Source organism: Somniosus microcephalus, chromosome 3 (genome assembly GCF_052327205.1).
Source record: "Somniosus microcephalus isolate GS21.2 chromosome 3, FLI_Smic_1.0, whole genome shotgun sequence".
In the NCBI taxonomy this organism is placed as follows: Eukaryota; Metazoa; Chordata; class Chondrichthyes; order Squaliformes; family Somniosidae; genus Somniosus; species Somniosus microcephalus.
This window is the reverse complement of record NC_140989.1, coordinates 212,631,765-212,654,374: the sequence shown is the minus strand read 5'-3', so window position 1 is coordinate 212,654,374 and position 22,610 is coordinate 212,631,765. Positions and strand designations below refer to the sequence as shown.

At 47.9% G+C, this 22,610-nt stretch overlaps 1 protein-coding gene across 1 annotated transcript in view; it reads left to right on the top strand.

Moving 5' to 3' along the window:
- Window positions 1–22,610, top strand: part of LOC147121703 (2-5A-dependent ribonuclease-like) — a 97,028-nt gene that overhangs the window by 48,988 nt on the left and 25,430 nt on the right. The window contains exons 2-3 of the mRNA XM_085982143.1: window positions 5,978–7,668; window positions 20,747–20,922. Of these exons, the coding sequence (XP_085838269.1) occupies window positions 6,012–7,668; window positions 20,747–20,922 (1,833 nt within the window). The 5' untranslated portion in view covers window positions 5,978–6,011. The remainder of the gene's footprint in view (window positions 1–5,977; window positions 7,669–20,746; window positions 20,923–22,610) is intronic.

Genomic DNA, 22,610 nt, shown 5'->3' with positions numbered 1-22,610 from the left:
GGGACCCTCCACCATCTTACCTAGCGGACAGGGATCCTCCATCAGCTTACCCAGGGGACAGGGACCCTCCACCATCTTACCCAGGGGATAGGGACCCTCCACCATCTTACCCAGGGGACAGGGACCCGCCACCATCTTACCCAGGGGACAGGGACCCTCCACCATCTTACCCAGGGGACAGGGACCCGCCACCATCTTACCCAGGGGACAGGGACCCTACATCAGCTTACACAGGGGACAGGGACCCCCCACCATCTTAGCCAGGGGACAGGGACCCTCCACCATCTTAGCCAGGGGACAGCGACCCTCCACCATCTTAGCCAGGGGACAGGGACCCTCCACCATCTTACCCAGAGGACAGGGACCCTCCACCATCTTACCCAGGGGACAGGGACGCTCCACCATCTTACCCAGGGGACAGGGACCTTCCACCATCTTACCCAGGGGACAGGGACGCTCCACCATCTTACCCAGGTGACATGGACCCTCCACCATCTTACCCAGGGGACACGGACCCTCCACCATCTTACCCAGGGGACACGGACCCTCCACCATCTTACCCAGGTGACATGGACCCTCCACCATCTTACCCAGAGGACACGGACCCTCCACCATCTTACCCAGGTGACATGGACCCGCCACCATCTTACCCAGGGGACACGGACCCTCCACCATCTTACCCAGGGGACACGGACCCTCCACCATATTACTCAGGGGACACGGACCCTGCACCATCTTACCCAGGGGACAGGGACCTTCCACCATCTTACCCAGGGGACAGGGACGCTCCACCATCTTACCCAGGTGACATGGACCCTCCACCATCTTACCCAGGGGACACGGACCCTCCACCATCTTACCCAGGGGACACGGACCCTCCACCATCTTACCCAGGTGACATGGACCCTCCACCATCTTACCCAGGGGACACGGACCCTCCACCATCTTACCCAGGTGACATGGACCCGCCACCATCTTACCCAGGGGACACGGACCCTCCATCAGCTTACCCAGGGGACACGGACCCTCCACCATCTTACCCAGGGGACACGGACCCTCCACCATATTACTCAGGGGACACGGACCCTGCACCATCTTACCCAGGGGACACGGACCCTCCACCATCTTACCCAGGGGACACGGACCCTCCACCATCTTACCCAGGGGACAGGGACCCTCCACCATCTTACCCAGGGGACACGGACCCGCCACCATCCATCAGAGTCACCCCTACATGGGACAGGGAACGCCCTAATCAACCACACACCTGGGACAGAGATTTTTGTTCAATTTTTTGAAATAGCTTCTTATCTTAAAGGCTCCAATTGGCCACTGAATGATTGGCACACACAATATAAACACCCGAGAGGGAAATACACCAAGCGGTGCTGAGGGCTCTGGGAGCTGCCGTGTTATCTGGCAAATCATGTTTATTTTTGTCCTTTCACAAAGGCTTTTATTTAAATTGCTTACCACAGACACGGGTTCCAATCCCATTTTAAAATTAAATTAGCCCAGTGCTTAAATTCCTAACCGCTGACGGGAGCTGTTGGCTGCCATGTTTTGGCACGCATCCAACTGTTAGATTTTTGAAAGAGAGGAAAAAGTCCTCATTAAATATTGGACAAGGCCGGTACATTTCACAGATGGATTCCCTCACTGCTACACCGTTTAAATTAACTCAAGTAATATTTGTCTTTGACAACTCTTCCCTACAGTAGGAAGGGGCTGGTGTCCGGCCCAGACCTCACGTTGACATTGACTTGCACCTTAGCCTTGATCCTAAGCTTGCCCTGTACCTTGCCCTCACCTTAGCCTTGATCCTAAGCTTGCCCTGTACCTTGCCCTCACCTTGGCCTTGATCCTAAGCTTGCCCTGTACCTTGGCCTTGATTCTAAGCTTGCCCTGTACCTTACCCTCACCTTGGCCTTGATTCTAAGCTTGCCCTGTACCTTGCCCTCACCTTGGCCTTGATTCACTCTGTGCTCCACAGGTCTGACCAGTGTCACATGTTTTCCATCTTCTCTGCCATGATGGCTGAACCCTGCCCTGCTTCAACACCCCACTGGGACAGTGAGGAACTTCTTGGTAACTGCATTTTGGTTGATATTTCTCTCTCTCTGACCGGAATTTTGCCTACCTGGGTGGGCCGGTGCCAGTGTGCCTGTGTTCCATTGCTGACTAACATCACATGAGCTTCACCAGCGCTCTGAGGTAGCGCCTCGCTCCTCGGGGGTAGCGCATTAAGAGAGGTGCGTAGCGCCTGATTTAGTGCTCCAATCACCTCCCGGGGGTGATAGAAGCCAAGTTTGCAGTCGGAGTCGATAATTAACACCAGGTGCTAAACTTTGCGCCCGGCCGATAATTGCGCCCCAAACGGGGCGATACCGAATTTCTCCCCCTTCATATTCTCCCTTGTCATGCTCTCCCCCGCTGTCCATGTACTTAGTGTATCCCACTTCCTTACCCTCAATTTTTCCTTTATCCATGGTGTCTCATTAGTGTTTATCTTGTCATTGTTTTTTAGTGTAATATATCTTTCCTGGACTCTGTTGAACACCGTTTTAAATGTTTCCCATTGCTGTTCTATAACATTGTTTGCCAATATTCCCAAGTTCTATTCTCAGTGCCTTAAAATCAGCTTTCTTCCAATCTATTACCTTGCTCTTTGTCATACTTATGTCCTTCCGTATTTGTATGATTCAGAACAGATCCTATAGTCTCCATTGTCTAATACTCCGACAGACCAGAACCTGGAGTTTCTATCCTCTGTACAGCTCAGACAGAACAATCATGCCCAGACAAGATAGCTTGCCGACAGTACTTGAAGAATTAAGCACATTATTGGGTCAGTGTAAGGAAGAACCATTTATAGCACCTTATCGCATCCTCATGACATACCAACTCGCTCCATAATTAGTCCCTTTTTAAGTGTAGTCACTGCTCTGTAGGGGAACATAGTGGCCAATTTGCACACAGCAAGATCCCACAAACAGCAACTGGAATGAGTGGCAAGTTATTTGTTGTGCTTTGCCTTTGCCCAATCTAGGAACGTCTGTCTCCATTAGATCGTCGTGGTTTAGCTCGCATTTCATGTGCATGTTGAGCTCCCAGTTGGGAACGCTGTAATCTTAAAACTCTCTGGCATGCCTTCTTTATCCATGAAATATATATTGGCCACTTTAAATGTAATCCTCATCAGTTTGCATGGACTTGCCAACCAGCACCAGAATCTGTAGCTCACAATCAGATTCCTCGTTGCTTCCTGAGCTGCAGTGAACATTTGTCAAAAGAGCCCATCTTTCCACTCTGCTGAACTCGTGTAAGTGCTTCAGTTACATTTAGCTTTCCAGAGATTTTTGCAAACAATATTCAGCTGGGTTTATGTCTTGTTTGTACAAAAACATCGAATTGACAGCACAGAAACAGGCCATTTGCCCTAACTGCTCCTACCCCTCTTCATCTGACCCCATCAGCATAACCTTCGATTCCTTTCTCCTTCATGTGTTTATCTAGCTTTCCCTTAAATGCATCAGGAAAGTTACAAATATTTCAATGAGTGCAATGCAACTTTCACTTATACAGAACCTTTAGCATAAAGCAGGCACCTCAAGACCCTTTACAAGGAAGGGACTGGACAAGGTTGCAGGAATTTGGGAGAGGAGTTAACCCATAGGAGTTGTGGTTCCAAAAAAGCCTCTAAAATAAGTATACAAAAAACAGTATTATAAAAATTAATGTCAAAACAAAGTGACACAAAGGAGCCTGTGAAATGTGGAACTCCCTTTTCATCCCCCTCAGGTGGGCAATCGAGCACTCAAAGCAACCTCATCCTAAATGGACCAGAAGTTCCATGGGGTCCATTCCTATGAATTCAAATATTACAGTGAAACTATCACACATCCAGGTATGTGTCAGAGCACTTCAGACCAGCTTAAGAGGCTGTACATAGCATGAATTGACTGGGAATCTAGCGAAAACAATCACTGCCCAATTTCCTGACTGGTATTCCCAGGCTGGCAGGACTGATCCTGTTGCTGGTGAACATCAATTGAACAAGCCCACCGTTTAACACAACAAATAATGTAGCACTGAGGCTTTACGGAAAATCCCCTAAAAGATTATTGGCCCGTATTTCCCGATGTCCCTACGGGCTGTGTACACACCCGTAGGGACATCGGAAATGCCGGTCTCAGGCATGCGCTGAAAACCGGCATTTCCAATCTGCCAAGAATCCTCTTAACAGATCGGATGCCTGCCCTGGAGAAGGGCCTCTGTGGGGGGAGAGTTCCGCTTTCTGCAGAACCTCCGCCCGCTGAAAACCTTTAGAAATCTTACACCTGGTAAAAGCATAAAAGCGTATGGCCTGCTTTTACCAGCATAAGAGTTGAAAAAAAGCAAAAAAAAATGTTTTTTCACTCATTTATAATTTAAAAATACTTTAAAAAAAGGGAAGTTTATTTTTAGCCCCGTAAAAAACTTTAATAATTTTTTTCAAAAAATTAAATTTTTGTTTAAAATATTAAATTTAATGTAAATTTTCACTCATTTTAAAAACATGATGGGTTTTTTTAAATGTATTTAATGTTTTAGTGTGTTTTTGGGGTGATCTCCATTCATATATTTGACAGGTCTATCTTCTGCTACTGGCTGGCCTGGCCCACGTGAACCCAGGGATGCCTGCGAACTGCACGCACCCCTGGGATACGTGGGCCCTGCGCATTTTGACTTTGGAGAGGCCCAGGAGCGGAAGTGTCCGGACCTCGGGAGCCCTCGGGTAAGTTCGTAGATTTTTTTCCAATAGGAGGCATTCGCATGCAGGAAGCCTCCGATCGGAAATTACGAGCCATTATCTTAAATAATGGAGTGCTTCAGAGCTATTTTCTCCTTTTATGGCTGTAATATTTACTCTCATACCCACTTTGACTTCTGCACATGGGATGGAAGCTTTTCTAGCCATTAAACAGGATGAGAAGTGCTGAATAAATATCTGGTTCGGAACTGGATTGAAAGTTACAGGGACAGTTAGACTGATACAATCAACTACCCCATGGAACATGATGCTTGTGCTACTGGGACTGAGGAAATGTCATTAAATGGGAAGCAATTAAACAGAGTTGAAAAAACAAAGGTTATTGTTAATAACCGGGGAGAGTTGTTCAACTGTTTTGCGGGTTGGGGAGAAATATTGGAGAACTCTCCCTCAAGAGATTAGATAGTGAGTTAGAATCCACAATAGAGCAGATTGTGCACAATCTGTGCAACAATTTTTTTTATTCATTCACGAGATATGGGCATCACTGGCAAGGCCAGCATTTATTGCCCATTTCTAATTGCCCTCGAGAAGGTGGTGGTGAGCCTCTTTCTTGAACTGCTGCAGTCCGTGTGGTGAAGGTACGCCCACAGTGCTGTTTGGTAGGGAGTTCCAGGATTTTGACCCAGCGACGATGAAGGATCGGCGATATACTTCCAAGTCAGCATGCTGTGTAACTTGGAGGGGAACTTGCAGGTTGTGGTGTTCCCATGCGTCTGCTGCCCTTGTCCTTCGAGGTGGAAGAGGTTGCGGGTTTGGGAGCTGCTGCCGAAGAAGCTTTGGCGAGTTGCTGCAGTGCATCTTGTAGATGGTACACACTGCAGCCACGGTACACCGGTGGTGGAGGGAGTGAATGTTTCAGGTGGTGGACAGGGTGCCGATCAAGCAGGCTGCTTTGTCCTGGATGGTGTCGAGCTTCTTGAGTGTTGTTGAAGCTGCACTCATCCAGGCAAGTGGAGAGTATTCCATCACACTCCTGACTTGTGCCTTGTAGATGGTGGGAAGACTTTGGGGTGTCAGGAGGTGAGACACTTAATTTCACCTCTAATACTTTGTTATGCTCATAATAGGAACTTAAAGATCACTTGGATGTCTAGAAGATCAAGTTAGATGTCCTGAAGTCAGTTTACCCATTACGTTGTAATCATTATTTTTTTTCAATAGGAAAGAAGTTAAACTTCAACAATAAAAGAAACAAATGGCTGAAACTCAGGAAGCAGCAGCACTTGGTAAGAGGCTTCGAGACCTCTGTGAGTCTAACAATCCTGATTTCACACAAGTAGAACAATTAATTAATGACGGAGCGTCGGTGGACTTCGACGCTGGCGGTTATGAAACCCCTTTATGTTTTGCTGCAAATAAAGGCCATGAAGATGTTGCTGAATTGCTCTTGAAGAACAAAGCAAATGTTAACTATCAGACGAAGGATTACGGTTGGACGCCGCTCCTTAATGCTGTACAATCAGATCATGAAAACATTGTCCACTTACTGTTGAAACATGAGGCCGATCCACATCTCAGGAAAAAAAATGGAGCTACACCTTTCATTATTGCTGCGATAGGTGGCAAAGAGAATTTGCTCCAAACGTTTCTATCCCTGGGTGCAGATGTCAATGAGACAGATGTCAATGGTTTTACTGCCTTTATGGAAGCAGCACATCACAGTAATGAGGACGCATTACGCTTCCTCTTCCAGCAAAATGCTGATGTGAACAAACACAGGGAAGTGTGCGAAGCCAAAAAGAATGCGACTTTAGGCGGAAAGACTGCCCTGATGGATGCTGTCATAAAAGGCCATGAGGACATTGTTAGGATCTTGTTGGGTGAAATGCATGTAGATGTTAATGCGGTCGACAACCTTGGCAGAACAGCATTAATTCATGCCTTGCAGAATGACAGCCAGGCAACTGTGGAAACTCTGTTGGACCATGGGGCCAGTGTTAACTCCATAGACAAAAATCAAGGCACGCCTCTGAGTACCGCATTGACTAAGCCTATCTTGAATATCCAGGTGGTGGAACTGCTGATGAAACGTAGAGCAAATCTAAATGTTCCGGATAACAATGGGAAAACGCCATTGATTCTTGCAGTAGAAAAGAAGAGCGAAAAGGAGAGGAAAGAGATGGTTAAACTACTGCTGGACGAGCAAAGTGTTGAAATCAATGCACAAGATAATTCAGGGCAGACAGCCCTTCTGGCAGCAGTGAACATTAAAGATACTTCGTTGACTAGAATGTTGTGTGCGAAGGGAGCTGATGTATCTTGTGAGGACAATAGTGGGAATACACCGTTATCAGTAGCCATAAGAAATTATGACAATAGAACTAAAAAGGTGTTGATTGGCTATGGAGCGGAGAAGATTAAATCGAATGTAGGACCTCCTTCAAATTGGAAGAAGCATAGTGCACGCTGGCAGAAAAAACTGGAGCAACTGCAGAGAGTAGAACGTCTCCCCGTTGGGAATCTGAAACTGTCCAGAATGGTGGATTTTAAGATTACAGGAAACAACAAAACAGAAGTCTACCTTGGTTTCTATAACAATGAGAATGAAGTAGCAGTGAAATGTCATAGGAAGCTCAGTGAAGAAGCCGAAAAGGAAAAGCAGTGCCTCACACACCCACAGATCATGGTGAGCAATCTGTTTGTTAAACTCGTGACTTGTGAATTTGACGAATCTTGCCATTACATGTGCCTGGATCTCTGCGAGTACAATCTCGAGGAATGTGTGAAAAAGTGGCCTGAGAAAATTCGAGTGGAAGCCCCTGAAATAATGAAGCGGTTGGTTCTGGCTCTTCAGATTTTGCACACAGCTAAATTTGCTCACCGGGATTTGCATCCAACAAATGTCCTGAGAGGTAATTTCTGTTGTATTTTCACATATTTAGGACTGTAACAAATTCTGTGGTGTCCCCATTTAAATTTTGCCTGGCTCAGACACTCCAACTGATGATTAGAATTGTTTATAAGACCGTGTCTAATTGTGCACCTCAAATATTTGATTCATTGCCTTTGGCTTTCTAAAATAATTGTGTAAAAAAAAGCACGTGATCGTCACCATTACCAATTGTAGGGACAACTGTCCGAGCCAAACAGTAGCTGAAGTCAATACTTGTACAACCTGTAAACGTTGCTCAATCCATTTCCTATTGCGGTTTCATTTCTAGCACTGAACTGGCTAGAATGAGCAATCTCAGTTAATCTGATTTTCATACTGCGTTAAGTGCTAAGCAACTTTACTTTGGGATGTAAACAGAAAATGCTGGAAACACTCAGCAGGTCAGGCAGCACCTGTGGAGAGAGAAACAGAGCCAACGTTTCAGGTCGATGACCTTTCATCAGAACTGGAAGAAGTTACAGATGAAGAGCTTTTAAACAGGGAGAAGGGTGGAGGGTAGGAGTGATTAAATGACAAAAGTGTTGATGCTGTAAGGCAAAAGGGGGTAATAATGGTACAAGTATAGAAACAAATGATGGGTCCAGAGGAGGTGTAAAAGGTCACAGCAGATTACCGGAGGTGGAAGGAAGCATGGAAAATCTGGCAAAGAAAAGGCTTCCGTGCCCCAGGAGTATGACAGAAAAAAGGCAGATAGCCCCCAAGGGTGCGGACCACCTCACCGGCCGTTTGCCGATAGGGAATCCCTACTGCAAGTACCAGATTTTGTGCTGAAGTCTCTGGAGTGAAGCTTGAACCCACCACCTTCTGTCTGAGGCGATAGTGCTACCACTGAGTTCTGCTCTTCTATTCCAGGAATGCCCACCTTGAAGAAGCTCTACTCTTCTAAAATCTGCAGTATTTGACTTTAGTTTACTTTGGGGTTGCTGCCAGGTACTTGAAAGAAAGCCTTGCATTTTTATAGCACCTTTCACAACATTAGGACACAAGAACATAAGAAATAAGAGCAGGAATAGGCAAATACAGCCCATTGAGCCTGCCCCGCCATTCAATAAGATCATGGCTGAACTTCTACCTCATCTCCACTTTCCTGAATTATCCCCATATCCCTTGATTCCCTTAGTGCCCAAAAATCTTTCGATCTCTGTCTTGAATATACTCATCGACTAAGCATCCACAGCCCTCTGGGGTAGAGAATTCCAAAGATTCACAACCCTTTGAGTGAAGAAGTTTTTCCTCATCTCAGTCCTAAATGGCCGACCCCTTATCCTGAGTGAGACTGTGACCCCTGGTTCTAGACTCTCCAGGCAGGGGAAACAGCCTCTCGGCATCTTCCCTGTCAAGCCCTCTAAGAATTTTATACTTTGCAATGAGATCACCTCTCATTCTTAAACTCCAGAAAATATAGGCCCACTCTACTCAATCTCTCCTCATAGGTTTCCCTCTCATTCCAAGAATTAATCTAGTGAACCTTTGTTGCACCACCTCTAAGGCAAGTATACCCTTCCTTAAGTAGGGAGACCAAAACTGTACACAATACTCCAGGTGTGGTCTCACCAAAGCCCTATATAATTGCAGCAAGACTTCCTTACTCTTATACCCAAACCCCCTTGCAATAAAAGCCAACATACCATTTGCGTTCCTAATTGCTTGCTGCATGTTAACTTTCTGTTATTCATGTACAAAGATACCTAAATCCCTCTGAATGAATTAGTCTCTAGTCTCCCACCTTCTAAAAAATATTCTGCTTTTCCATTCTTCCTACCAAAGTGAATTTCACATTTCCCCACATTTTACTTCGTCTGCCACCTTCTTGCCCAATCACTTAACTGGTCGATATCCCTTTGCAGCCTCTTTGCATCCTCCTCACAGCTTACTTTCCCACCCAGCTTTGTATCATCCGCAAACTCAGACATTTGGTCCCCTCATCTAAGTCGTTGATATAGATTGTAAATAGCTGAGGCCCAAGCACTGATTCTTGTGGTTACAGTCTGCCAACCCAAAAATGATCTGTTTATTCCTACTCTCTGTTTTCTGTCCGTTAGCCAAGCCTCAATCCATGCTAATATATTACCCCTAATCCCATGAGCCCCAATCTTGTGTAACAACATCTTGTGTGGTACCTTATTGAATACCTTCTGAAAATCCAAGTATACTACGTCAACTGGTTCACCCTTATCTACCTGGCTAGTTACACCCTCAAAAACAGACTTGTCAACACGATTTCCTTACTATTTACAATCTGTAACTATCTGTACTAATCTATCCTTAACTTCTCTAGTTAGCAATACTTTTAGTCATAGTGTCATAGAGTCATAGGGCTGGATTTTGATACTGGCGGCGTGATGGAGGCGGGACTACAACTTTCGGGGTTGTAGTCCCGCCTCCATCGAGTTGTGGCCAACCCACGCGATTTTCACTTGATTGACCTTGTTGAGCCCGCCCAGCGGGCTCAGCAGGCCAATTAAGGGCCACCCAGCAATAGGTGACGTCACAGATTGACATTTCACCTGTCAAGAGCTTTTGACAGATGAAATATCAGCGTTTGACAGCTCTTTGAAGCTGTCAAACACTGACAATCTGTACTCCAAGTTAATTCCTTCCTCTCAGGCTGATTTAGAGATCTCTCCAGAACAGAAAGCTGAATGCTGCAACTTTTGACAGCTCGCGGCCATTCTGCTTTCTGTGCCGATGAGATGAGGGACTCCCGAGACCTGAAGGAAGGAAGGCTGTAAAGGTAAACAAAGGTAAGTTAAACTTCTTTAAACACTTTACACACACCAAACACACTTACCTTTGCACTCATGCACCCATCACTCACCTGAACACCGGACATCTCGAACCCTCCAAGCCCTTCAGCCCGACGGTCCGCCTCGCTAACTTGGCATGGTTTGGAGCTGTCAGGAATCCCACACTTCAGCAATAAAAATAGGGATTAGGCTAAAAACTGCCTGTTAACTACCTGTTAACAGGCAGTTAATTGGCACTAATCCCCTTCCCGCCTCAGGGAGGCGGGTCCCAGCACAGGTCGGGTATCCGCCTCCTTTGAAACTGGCATGGAGGCAGGTTGGGGGCGGGATGGGTTCGTGTCTCTCCATTTCAAGATTTTAACCCCCCACACACCTCCAATCCCGCCTCCATGGCCCAATGAATATCCTGCCCATAGAGTCATAACGGCACAGAAGGAGGCCATTTGGTCCATCGAGTCCGTGCCGGCTCTCTGTAGTCAGTTCCACTCCCCCACTCTATCCCCGTAGCCCTGCAAGTTTATTTCCCTCAAGTGCCTATGCAGTCTCCCCTTGAAAACATTGAGGGGGAAAAATTCGGTATCGCCCCGTTTGGGGCGCCAGTATTGGCGGTGCGCAAAGTTTAGCGCCAGGCGTAAATTATCGCCACCTCTAGCGATATTGGGTTGAAGCGCCCCTGAAGGTGATCGTGGCGCTAAATCAGGCGCTGCACGGTAGTCTTAAGGCGCTAACCCGGCGGCGCAACGCAATTTCTCCGCGGGCGGGCGCAGCGCAGGTGCTGTCAATAATCGATTTCACCTAGACACGCTGGCGCCAGCCAGCTCTTAAAGGGGCGGATCGATTCTCATCTGCAGCCACACTCTGCGCCTTGTAGGCCTCAAAATCGGCGGTTACCTACCTGTGGCTGCCAAAACTTCAAGGACATGGAGAGGGTCAGGGAGAGAGCGCAGCGCTTCAACGAGGGGGCATTGGATGCTCTGGTTGGCGCGGTGGAGCGCCGGCGATCTGTGCTGTACCCGGAGAATGGCAGGAGGCCTAATCAGGCCAAATACCGCAGAGCTTAGAGGGAGGTTTCCCAAAGAGTCACCTCCAGCAGCATGGTGCCCAGGACTCCTGTGCAATGCAGGAAGAAGTTCAACGACCTCACTCGGGTCGTTAGGGTGAGTGCCTTTTTCAGAATCATCTCCATCCCTCCATCTGCACCTCACTTTATGGCCAGAGGGTGCGCGAAGCCCCAATGGCCAGCTGTCATCCAGCACCCATGGCCCTTTCTGGAAACACACACACACATTCAGCTCAGTGCATAATGTAAGGGCTATTCTACCATGGGAGGCATGTGATGTCAGCTCAGGGCAGCATGTTTCATCACACCCCGTCCTTTCTCTTGCAGGCCAAGCTGGCGAGGAACCGCAGGCAGCAGCTTCGTACCGGAGGAGGCCGGCCTCACCTGCAGACCCTTACAGACCTTGGGGAGCGAGTCCACCAGATCGTTGCAAGCCAGATGAGTGGTCCCGCCGCCTCTGGAGCTGCCGACCCCATTGTGCACAGCGATGGTAAGGTCATCACCTTTTTGAACTCTCTCCTTCCACTTGTTCCCCCCACCAGCATGCTTTTTCACTCTGGACCCATGTCAGAGCATTGCAGCACTCTTGCATCCCTTGCTGCCGCCCTGTCCTTTCGCTAAAGCCACTCTTCAACCTCCCTGCTTTCAGATGCTGCATCACCAGCTCGGGAGCCGGGCCCTCAAGTTGCCACTGCCACTGACTCCGGAGACGACGAGCAGGAGGAAGCCGGACCATCCGTACCACCCTCAGGCGAGCCAGCCCATCTGCAGACTGGGGAGACTACTTCCCTGGAGGGGAGTGGGGGGGAATGCTCTGAGGAGGATGCAGCTCCAGGACCCAGTGGCCTGCAGCAACGTGAGGGGGGTAGGGAAGCTCGGGGGCCGTCTCCCCGGAGGGCGAGTCGGGCCACGAGTGCTGCTGCACAGAGCGCAGAAGAGGTGCGTGCCCTCGCAGAAATGAGCGCCCAGGCTGGGCTGAGGCACACTGAGCTCATGGCTGCAGTGGCAAGGATGCCTGAATCCATCGAGACACTGGCAAGGAGTGTCCAAGACTTCGGCGCAGCACAGGCAAGGAGTGTGCAGGACTTCGGGACAGCACTGGCAAGGATTGTCCAGGGCTTCACCGAAGCACTGGCACCTGCCACGCAAGTGCTGAGTGCTGCCACGCAGTCAGTCGCTGGTCTCATGCAGACGCAGATTGAGGCCACGCGAGCACTGACTGCTGCCACCCTCGCTGGATTGGGCAGGATTACCCGGGGCCCTCGCCGCGCCACAGCAGGCCAGCAATCTGTGCACCAGCCGATTGCTGCGCATGCTGCGGTGCTGCCCCGTCAGAGTGCCAGTGTGTCGGCCGACCAGGGAGCTGCTGTCCGCTCTCAGCATTCCTGATGCCACCACTGGCACGTCTCCACTGCAGCTGCCACCACCTGTAGGACAGACTGCTTCCACCCATGCAGAGTTGGAGCAGTCAGCAGCCGGGCCCTCCAGGCCCAGAGCTCGTCCAGGCCGTCCCTCAGGGGCATCTGCGCTTTCGGACAGTCAGCAGGCCTCCCCCAGCCTTGCTGCAGCCACTGGGGTCCCATTACGGAGGAGCTGCAGGGAGGGAAGGGGCTAATCTCGCAAGCGAAGCAGATCACCATCGAGGGGGAAAAAGTAGAAGGTGCTGCTGATACCTGTTATTTGTAGAATTCAAGGCTGAGGATGCTGGTCTGAATGTGAGTTATGTTTTGGACAGTTTCCCGGGTGTGCGAGATACTTATGTGGCAGTCTGTTTGTTTTGCTTTTTGTTGCCATTGCTTTGTCATGCGGGAAGGAAGCACATTTTGTAAAATAAACAACTTTCTTTATTTACAATGGCCATGTCTGCTCTTTACATACATTTTGCCCTTAACCGGCTTTGGGGTATCAGAACGGTTCCATTCCTGTTCTTGGAATGGCAGCAAGCATTCCCTGACAGGGGCCTAGAAGCGACTTGTGATAAGCCTCTGACGGACGGCCCTTCCAGTTTGTGCCTCCCTCCCATCTTGGTCCTCCTCCTCCTCCTCCTCCTCCGCTGGTGCTTCAATGTCTGGTGGCATTGGCTGGGTCCTGAGGATTGCCAGGTTATGCAGCATGCAACACACAACCACGAAGTGGGAGACTCGCTCAGGTGAGTACTGAAGGGCTCCTCCGGAATGGTCCAGACAGCGGAACCGTTGCTTAAGCACGCCGATTGTGTGCTCAATAATGTTCCTGGTCGCTTGATGGCTCTCATTGAAGCGTTCTTCAGCAGGGGTACTGGGCGAACGGAGCGGGGTCATCAGCCACGGGCACAGAGGATAGCCCTTGTCCCCGAGAAGCCAGCCTCCTGGGTGAGCCAGGGCCTCAAAGGTCTGCCACAGAAGTCTGGCGCAGGATGAAGACGTCGTAGCTGCTGCCTGGAAACTGGGCATTCACAGCGAGGATCAGCTGTCGGTGGTCACAGACCAGCTGTACATTCAAGGAATGGAACCCTTTGCGGTTGCAGAACTCCTCCGCATTCTCTACAGGCCCGCAAAGCCACATGCGTGCAGTCAATGGCACCCTGCACCATGGGGAAGTCCGCTATTCATGCGAAGCCCTCTGCGCGCTCCCGCTGCTTGTCCGGGGTCATTGGGAAGGAGATGTACTGCCGCCTCCTTTTAAAGAGGGCATTAGTCACTTGACGGATGCAGCAATGCACCGCGAACTGCGAGATGTTGGCTATGTCCCCAGTTGTGGCCTGAAAGGAGCCGCTTGCATAGAAGTTAAGCGCAACAGTGATCTTCACAGCCACCGACAGAGATGTCCTGCACCTTAGCTGAGGCTGCAGATCTGGCTGAAGCAGGTGGCACAGCTCAGTCACCACCTCCTTACTAAAGCGCAGCCTTCGGAAACACTGCTCCTCCGACATGTTCATGTATGAAAATTGCTGTCGGAAAACCCTGGCAGCGTAAGGTCTCGTGTGGCGACGTCTGTTGGCCCTCCTCCGTCTGGCCATGCCTGCCCCTCTATCTCTGTGTCTCTGTGCCCTGTCAAGATGATTCAGAAGCAGGACGTTCCCATCCAATGCGGCCCCCATATTAAGTGCGCACAGAAAGTTATGCCGTTTGAGATGCTCACCAACAGCAAGGTGATGGTCAGAAGGCTGAAGTTCTTCTGCCAGCGCTGGCTCAATGTAGAAATGGCTCTCCTTGTGCAGCTGAGCAACTCTCTGTATCTCTCTAAGAAGTTGTGGTCCAAAAATGGCTGCCGCTTTTATTCCACACCAGCCCCCTTTAAAGAACGCCCCCCCAGCCCGACAGCGACTGGGAAACGTTCCAGGTAAGCTGTCCTTATTAGCGCCAGGCGGAACGGAGGGGGGCGCCACTGAATTTCCGGTCCGGGGCGCCCCAAAGGCGTTGCACACTGAAATGACGTCATGATCTGCGTGCGCCGATGAGCGGGCGCTACGGTTTATCGCCGGTGCTAAATGTCCGCTCAATATGGGGAGAGGCGCAGGGATCGCTGCACCCGGGCGCTTGTTGGTTAGCGCCCCACTTGCCGGCCTCTTTAGGCGCTAATGGGTGGCGCAACCAACCGAATTTTTCCCCCTGAGTGTCTCCACTTCCACCACTTCCGTCGACAGCGAGTTCCAAGTCCTCACCATTTGCTGCGTAAAAAGGTTTTGCCTCACATTCTCCCTGTAACTCTTGCCCAAAACCTTAAATCTGTGTCCCCTAGTCCTTATACCATCAACTAATGGGGACAGCCTTTCCCTGTCTAGCCTATCCAAACCTGTCATAATCTTGTACACCTCTCTTAAGGCGCAAACGTCAGGGAGCAAGGCGCTACCTCAGAACGCTACCGAAGCTCAGCCGATGCCAGTTACCAGGGAAGCCAGACAGACTGGCGCAGTCCAGTTCTTAAAGGGGAGGGGCCATCTTGCTGGCCAGCCACACCCTGTTCATGAATCTCGGCCTGGAGAGAACTCAAAAGCAATTGTGTGGAAGCACTAATGGAGAGGCCCAGGGAAAGAGCTTGGCTCTTAGGAACCTCAAAAGTGGTGCTGAGGGCCAAAACTCCTTAGGACAGCGTTAAAACCAAAAATGTTGCCGACAAGAAAAGGCAGGAAGCGCCTGCCTTTAAATAGCACTCCCCCAGCCCCTTCCCGACTTGAAAATGTTCCCCTCTACCTGTCGTTCCTAGAGGCAGGCGCTAAGGCAGGGGGCGTGACTCAATATCCAGTCCAGGGCGCTACCAGGGCATTGCACGCTTGACTGACGTCACGATCTGCGAGTGCAGGTGATTGTGGCGGTAGTGTTTAGCGCCGCCGCAAAACGACTGGTCAATTTTGCAAGCGGCGCTAAAATCGCCACGCTCAGACGCTAAGTTCCTAGCGCCCCATTAGTACCCCCCCAGAGGCGCTAACGGGAGATGCTAACCAACCAAATTTTTCCCCTTTGGTCCCCCACAATTTCCGGTATGTTCTTTGTGTCCTCTACTGTGAAGACAGTCATAAAATATTTGTTTAACGTCTCTGCCATTTCCTTATCCCCCGTTATAATTTCTCCTGTCTCTGCCTCTAAGGGACCCACATTTACTTTTACTAATCTCTTCCTTTTTACATACTTGTAAAAGCTCTTACAATCTGTTTTTATATTTCTTGCTAGTTTACTCTAATTCTATTTTCTCCCTCTTTATCAATTTCTTGGTCATCCTTTGCTGATTTTCATAACCCTCCCAATCCTCAGTCTTACTACTCTTTTTGGCAATTTTGTAAGCTTCTTCTTTTAATCTAATACTATCCTTTATTTCTCCAGTTAGCCATCCCAACGTGCTTTACAGCCAATGAAGTACTTTAGAAGTGTAGTCACTGTTGTAATGTAGGAAACACGGCAGACAATATCTGCACAGCAAGGTCCCAGAAACAGCTTGATACTCCTCCATGGCCTCGCCCCTCCCTATCTCTGTAACATAAGAACATAAGAAATAGGAGCAGGAATAGGCCACTTGGCCCCTCAAGCCTGCTTCGCCATTCAATAAGATCATGGCTGATCTTGGGCTCAAAGCCACTTCCCCACCCGCTCCCCATAATCCTTCACTCCCTTATCTTGCAAAAATCTGTCTATCTCCACCTTAAATGTATTTAATGACCCAGCCTCCACAGCTCTCTGGGGCAGAGAATTCCACAGATTTACAATCTCCTGAGAGAAGAAATTCCTCCTCATCTCAGTTCTAAAAGGGCGACCCTTTATTCTAAAACTGTGCCCCCGCGCTCTAGATTTCCCCACGAGGGGAAATATCCTCTCAGCATCTACCTTGTCGAGCCCCCTCAGTATCTTACATGTTTCAATAAGATCACCTCTCATTCTTCTAAATTCCAATGAGTATAGGCCCAGCCTGCTCAACCTTTCCTCATAAGTCAACCCCCTCATCTCTGGAATTAACCTCCAATGCAAGTATATCCTTCCATAAATAAGGAGACCAAAACTGTACGCAGTACTCAAGGCATGGTCTCACTAATACCCTGTACAGTTGTAGCAGGACTTCCCTGCTTTTATACTCCAACCCCTTTGAAATAAAGGCCAACATTCCATTTGCCATTTTGATTACTTGCTGTACCTCCATGCTAACTTTTTGTGTTTCAGGCACAAGGACCCCCAGGTCACTCTGAACTGTAGCATTTTGTAATTTCTCTTCATTTAAATAATAATTTGCTTTTTTATTTTTCCTGCCAAAGTGTATAACCTTGCACCTTCCCACATTATACTCCACCTGCCAAATGTTTGCCCATTCACTTAGCCTGTCTATATCCCTTTGCAGGTTCTTTGAGTCCTCTGCACAACTTGCTTTCCCACCCATCTTTGTATCATCTGCAAACTTGGCTACATTACACTTGGTCCCTTCATCCAAGTCATTAATGTAGATTGTAAATAGTTGAGGCCCCAGTACTGATCCCTGTGGCACCCCACTAGTTACCGTTTGCCAACCGGAAAATGACCCATTTATTCCGACTCTCTGCTTTCTGTTAGTTAGCCAATTCTCGATCCATGCTAATACATTGCCCCCAATTCCATGAGCTCTTATCTTATGCAGTAACCTTTTATGTGGCACCTTATCGAATGCCTTCTGGAAATCCAAATACACCACATCCACTGGTCCACCTTTGTCCACCCTGCTCGTTACCTCCTCAAAGAACTCCAGCAAATTTGTTAAACATGATTTCCCTTTCATAAAACCATGCTGACTTTGCTTGACTGTATTATGCTTTTCCAAATGACCTGCTACTGCTTCCTTAATGAAGGACTCCAGCATTTTCCCAACGACAGATGTTAGGCTAACTGGTCTATAGTTTCCTGCTTTCTGTCTCCCTCCTTTCTTAAACAGGGGTGTTATATTTGCGGTTTTCCAATCCACTGGGACCTCTCCAGAGTCCAGGGAATTTTGGTATATTGCAACCAATGCATCCACTATATCTGCAGCCACTTCTTTTAAGACCCTGGGATGCAGGCCATCCGGTCCAGGGGACTTGTCATCTGTAAGTCCCATTATTTTACCAAGTACTATTTCCTTAGTGATAGTGATTACCTTTAGTTTCCCCCTCCCTGTGGCCCCTTGATTATCCATTATTGGGATGTTGTTAGTGTCTTCTACTGTGAAGACAGATACAAAATATTTGTTCAAAGTTTCTGCCATTTCCTCGTTCCCCATTATTAATTCCCCAGTCTCATCCTCTAAGGGACCAACGTTTACTTTAGCTACCCTCTTCCTTTTTATATACCAGTAGAAGCTCTTACTATCTGTTTTAATGTTTCTTGCCAGTTTACTCTCATAATTCACAGAATCACATCACAGAATTCCCACAGTGCAGATAGAGGCCATTTCGGCCCATCGAGCCTGCACCGACACATATCCCACCCTATCCCAGTAACCCCACGCATTTAACCCCCTAACACTAAGGGTCAATTTATCATAGCCAAATCAACCTAACCCGCACATCTTCTCTTTATTTTTTTTTTAGTCATCCTTTGCTGGGGTTTTTAAAAAATTCCCAATCCTCTGATCTCCCAACAATTTTGGCAACATTGTATTTCTTTGTTTTCAATTTGATGCCATCCTTTACTTCCTTTGTTAGCCACAGGTGGTGCTCCCTTCTCTTAAAATCTTTCTTTCTCACTGGAGAACCTCCTACAACCCTCCATGATGTCTGTGCTCCTCCAATTCGGGCCTCTTGAGCTTCCCTGATTTCAATCGCTCCACCATTGGCGGCCGTGCCTTCAGCTGCCGAGGCCCTAAGCTCCGGGATTCCCTCCCTAAACCTCTCCGCCACTCTCTCCTCCTTTAAGACTCTCCTTAAAACCTACCACTTTGACCAAATGTTTGGTCACCTGGCCTAATATCTCTTTATGTGTCTCGGTGTCAGATTTTGTCTGATAACGCCCCTGTGAAACGCCCTGGGCAATTTTACTATGTTAAAGGCACTATATAAATGATGTTGTTGTTGTTCATTGGGGGTTGGTAACACCATTCCCGTTAAGCCGTGCGGCTGTGCAGCAGTCTGGAGATCTGGCACAGGCCGCTCACCGGCTTTTAAATGGGAGAAACCGTGCACGCGCAAACATTTGAATGGGCCAGTTAAAGGGACCGCGCTCCCCAAAAAAATACGACGGAACATTGTTTGGCAGTAACCCCAAAATAAACTTGCTGAATTTCGCTAAGGCCAGTGGATGGGAAGACCCTTTTTTAATCAGGTCTTCCTCAGGGCCAGCCCTTGCAAGTTTACTTTCGGGTGACCACTGGCTGTGTGAGATTCGTGGGTTGGGAGCTGATGACACTGACACAGCAATACAAAAGCAGCCTCAGAGTAGCCAGAAGGTAGCATACTGCGGGACAGTGCTTTTCCAAGGCTGGAGTTAAGATGTCAGACTTGGCTCAGTTTGTCGCACTCTCGCCTCTGAATCAGAGGTCGTGAGTTCAAGCCCCAGTCCAGGACTTGAGTATAAAATAAAGGCTGACATCATTGCAGTACTGAGGGAGCGCTGCACTGTCGGAGGTGCCGTCTTTCAGATGAGATGTAAAACTGAGGCCCCGTCTGCCCTCTTGGGTAGACGTAAAAGATCCAAGCGCACTATTCGAAGAAGAGCCGGGAGTTCTCATGATATCCTGGCCAATATTTATCTCTGGATCAACACCTAAAACAGATTATCTGCTCATTTACTTCATTGCTGTCTGTGGGAGCTTGCTGTGTATATATTGGCTGCTGTGCTTTCCTACATTACAACAGTGATTACACTTTAAGCTGTGAACCGCTTTGGGATGTCCTGAGCCCATAAAAGGCGTGATACAAATGCAAGTTCTTTCTTTATGTTTTTGGGGATGTCAAGGCACATTATTAGGGAAAAGTAGAAGAAGCATTACTGTGCATCAGACTTGTTCTATCGCTCACCGTGGAATACTTGATAGGAATCTGGTTAAAAATAAAGTAGGAAGACGTTCCATTCTATGGCATCAACTTCCTTCACCGCAGCAGTTTCTGCCAGAGGTTCTGTAGACCTTAGCCCTTGTTAAATTGGGTTTACACTGTTGGAACTCATGCCATACAGGATGGCTACAACTGTCCTTAGGAAAAAATCATAATTCCATTGGGTGGGCTGGATTTGAATCTACATCCCTATAGTGAAAGGCCACCCAGTCTGCATTCATCCAGCCTAGTCGTGGTTGACATCAGACAGGAAACAATCAGACCTGTTTGCAGGCAGCCTATTCCAGTTCATGCTACTGCTGATGTCTTTCTACAACATGAAATGATGGAAACATCTGAGGGGAGAAGGAATCGTGGAGCACAAGAGCAAATGAATGTAATTTCATGCGGTTTAGACCACTGCAAAACTAACAAATTTCTCCAATTACATCGAATTATAGCACAGAAACAGGCCATTCGGCCCAACTTGTCCCTGTCGGTGTTCATCTCCACACGAACCTCCTCCCACCCTACTTCATCTAACTCTATCAGCATATCCCTTCTATTCCTTTCTCCCTCATGTGTTTATCTAACGTCCCCTTAAATTCCCCAAAGTGTTCTGATTGGAACTCCGATCGGCCTGTAGTTGATGAAACTTGTACAACAGAAATGCAAATTCTGTTTTAAAATAAATGGATTTAAAATGGATTTGGACTTTTAAACAGTCTGCCCTTTTTGCGTGTGTGTCTGGTAAAAACGCAGAGAAATAAAATGGTTTGATTTTCCACAGACGTTGATGACCATGTTCGTCTGGCAGATTTTGACAAGAGTGTGTACTTTAGTGACAATTCAGCTGTGGCGATATCATCCCCGGGGACCTGGGAGGCCTCTGAAATCCTTCAGAAATGGAAAGTTTCGCCAACTACAACCTTCGGAGAGGATGAGCTTTTCAAAGCAGATTTACAGGTCCGCTCTGCGGTTTCTTTCTTTTCTCATTGAGTGACCTAGGTGAAGGGCCATAGTTCTTATTACAGGATGCAACTAAGGTTAAGAAAAGTAAAAGGGAGACCAGATAAATCAAACAGTTGTGGTTAGATTAGATGATGCCAAGGTTAAGTTTTAAAGCCTGTAGCTGATGAGAAGAAGGGAAGGTTGAGCGAGGCAAGTAGCTCAACAGTTTTGAGATTGGGGACAATGAAGTATGATAGGACACAGTGAGGATGTAGAAAGAGTGCAGAGCTTGTGAGACAGCACATTTGGTGTTTAGGAGGAGCATGAGACAGTAAAGACAAGAAAAGGAGAGAGAGAGAGAGAAAAAGAGAGAGGTTGGGGGCTATGTATAGTTCCATTAATATGAATATTGCATTGAGTCAAGGAGACGGCATTCTATATGTGCCAGTGTGGTATCTGCTGTGTATAGTTCTATTAATAGGAATGTTGTGTTGTGCCAAGGTGACAGTATCTTATATGCACCTGTCTGGTATCTTCTATGTATTGGTCAGTTCCATCAAAAGAAAGCAGTCTCTTCTGACAGCCTAATGTTAAAACAGTGTCACACAAACCAGGAGGGTTGCAGGTTCCATCCCTGGTCTGTACTGAGCTAGCTGATCTCAGCATCAGTGGTGATGGCTGCACTCTACCCCTCAGTGCCCTGGGCTAGGGTAGAGAAAAAAGGGTTCCCAATTTTGATCATTGTCTGGTGAGCCCTGCTGGAAAGGAGGGTGGGGAAGAGAGAGCGAGTTATCTGCCAGGGGACTCAAACCTAGTTGATTGGCCGCTCACTGGCTGTTCCCTGACATAGAACACTGGGGAAGGGTCAATGGTCAAGTCCTCGGCTTCCTGTCTCGATGGGACACGGAAGTCTGCAGAAGTTGGAGTTTCGAAATGGCCATAGAGGAATGAACCTCACTTCTTCAGATTCGGGCTGACTGGTATCAGGGATTTGCTGGTCTGATAAGTGAATTTAGCTCATTAACAGGGGTAGTGTGACGTACTTTGTTATTCTCTGTGTTATGAGAAGCGTTATGAAATAGATGGAAATTCATTGAAAACTATATACTGTTTATTCATATATTAAAATGAACCAACTTGTTGGTTTACAATTAACCTCGTCTCACTAGAGTTTTTATCGTTCCACCTTCCAGAAGACAGGAGAAACGTAAGGGAACTTGTGAGATTATAGAGGCCAGTACACACACTGAGGGTTTCCATTCTTACAGCCCCCCAGGTCACACTATCATATGACTAGATATTGGGCAGTAAAGGTAAACTCCTGATCGTAGGAGCCATGGGGTCCATTTACAGGAGTGATGCTGAACCCGAGAAGATATCTAGTGCAGACCTGAAATTTGGAACAGAGCGGTTAAGAGAAATTGTTTTACGCAGAAAGTTGGTAGAACATGGAATGAACTGCCAGAAACAGTGGTGATCGCAGAATCCATAACAGCATTTAAAAGGAACATGCTTAAATATTTGAGAGAAAATTTTTACACGCCATAGGAAAAGGGCAGGAAAATGGGACATTTCTTTCAGAGAGCTAGCACAGACATGATGGACTGAATAGCCTCCTTCTGTATTGCAACTTTCTACGATTCTATGAAAAATCAGATAAAAATAAATGTTTATAAAAAGGAATGGGGGGGATGTAAAGCAGG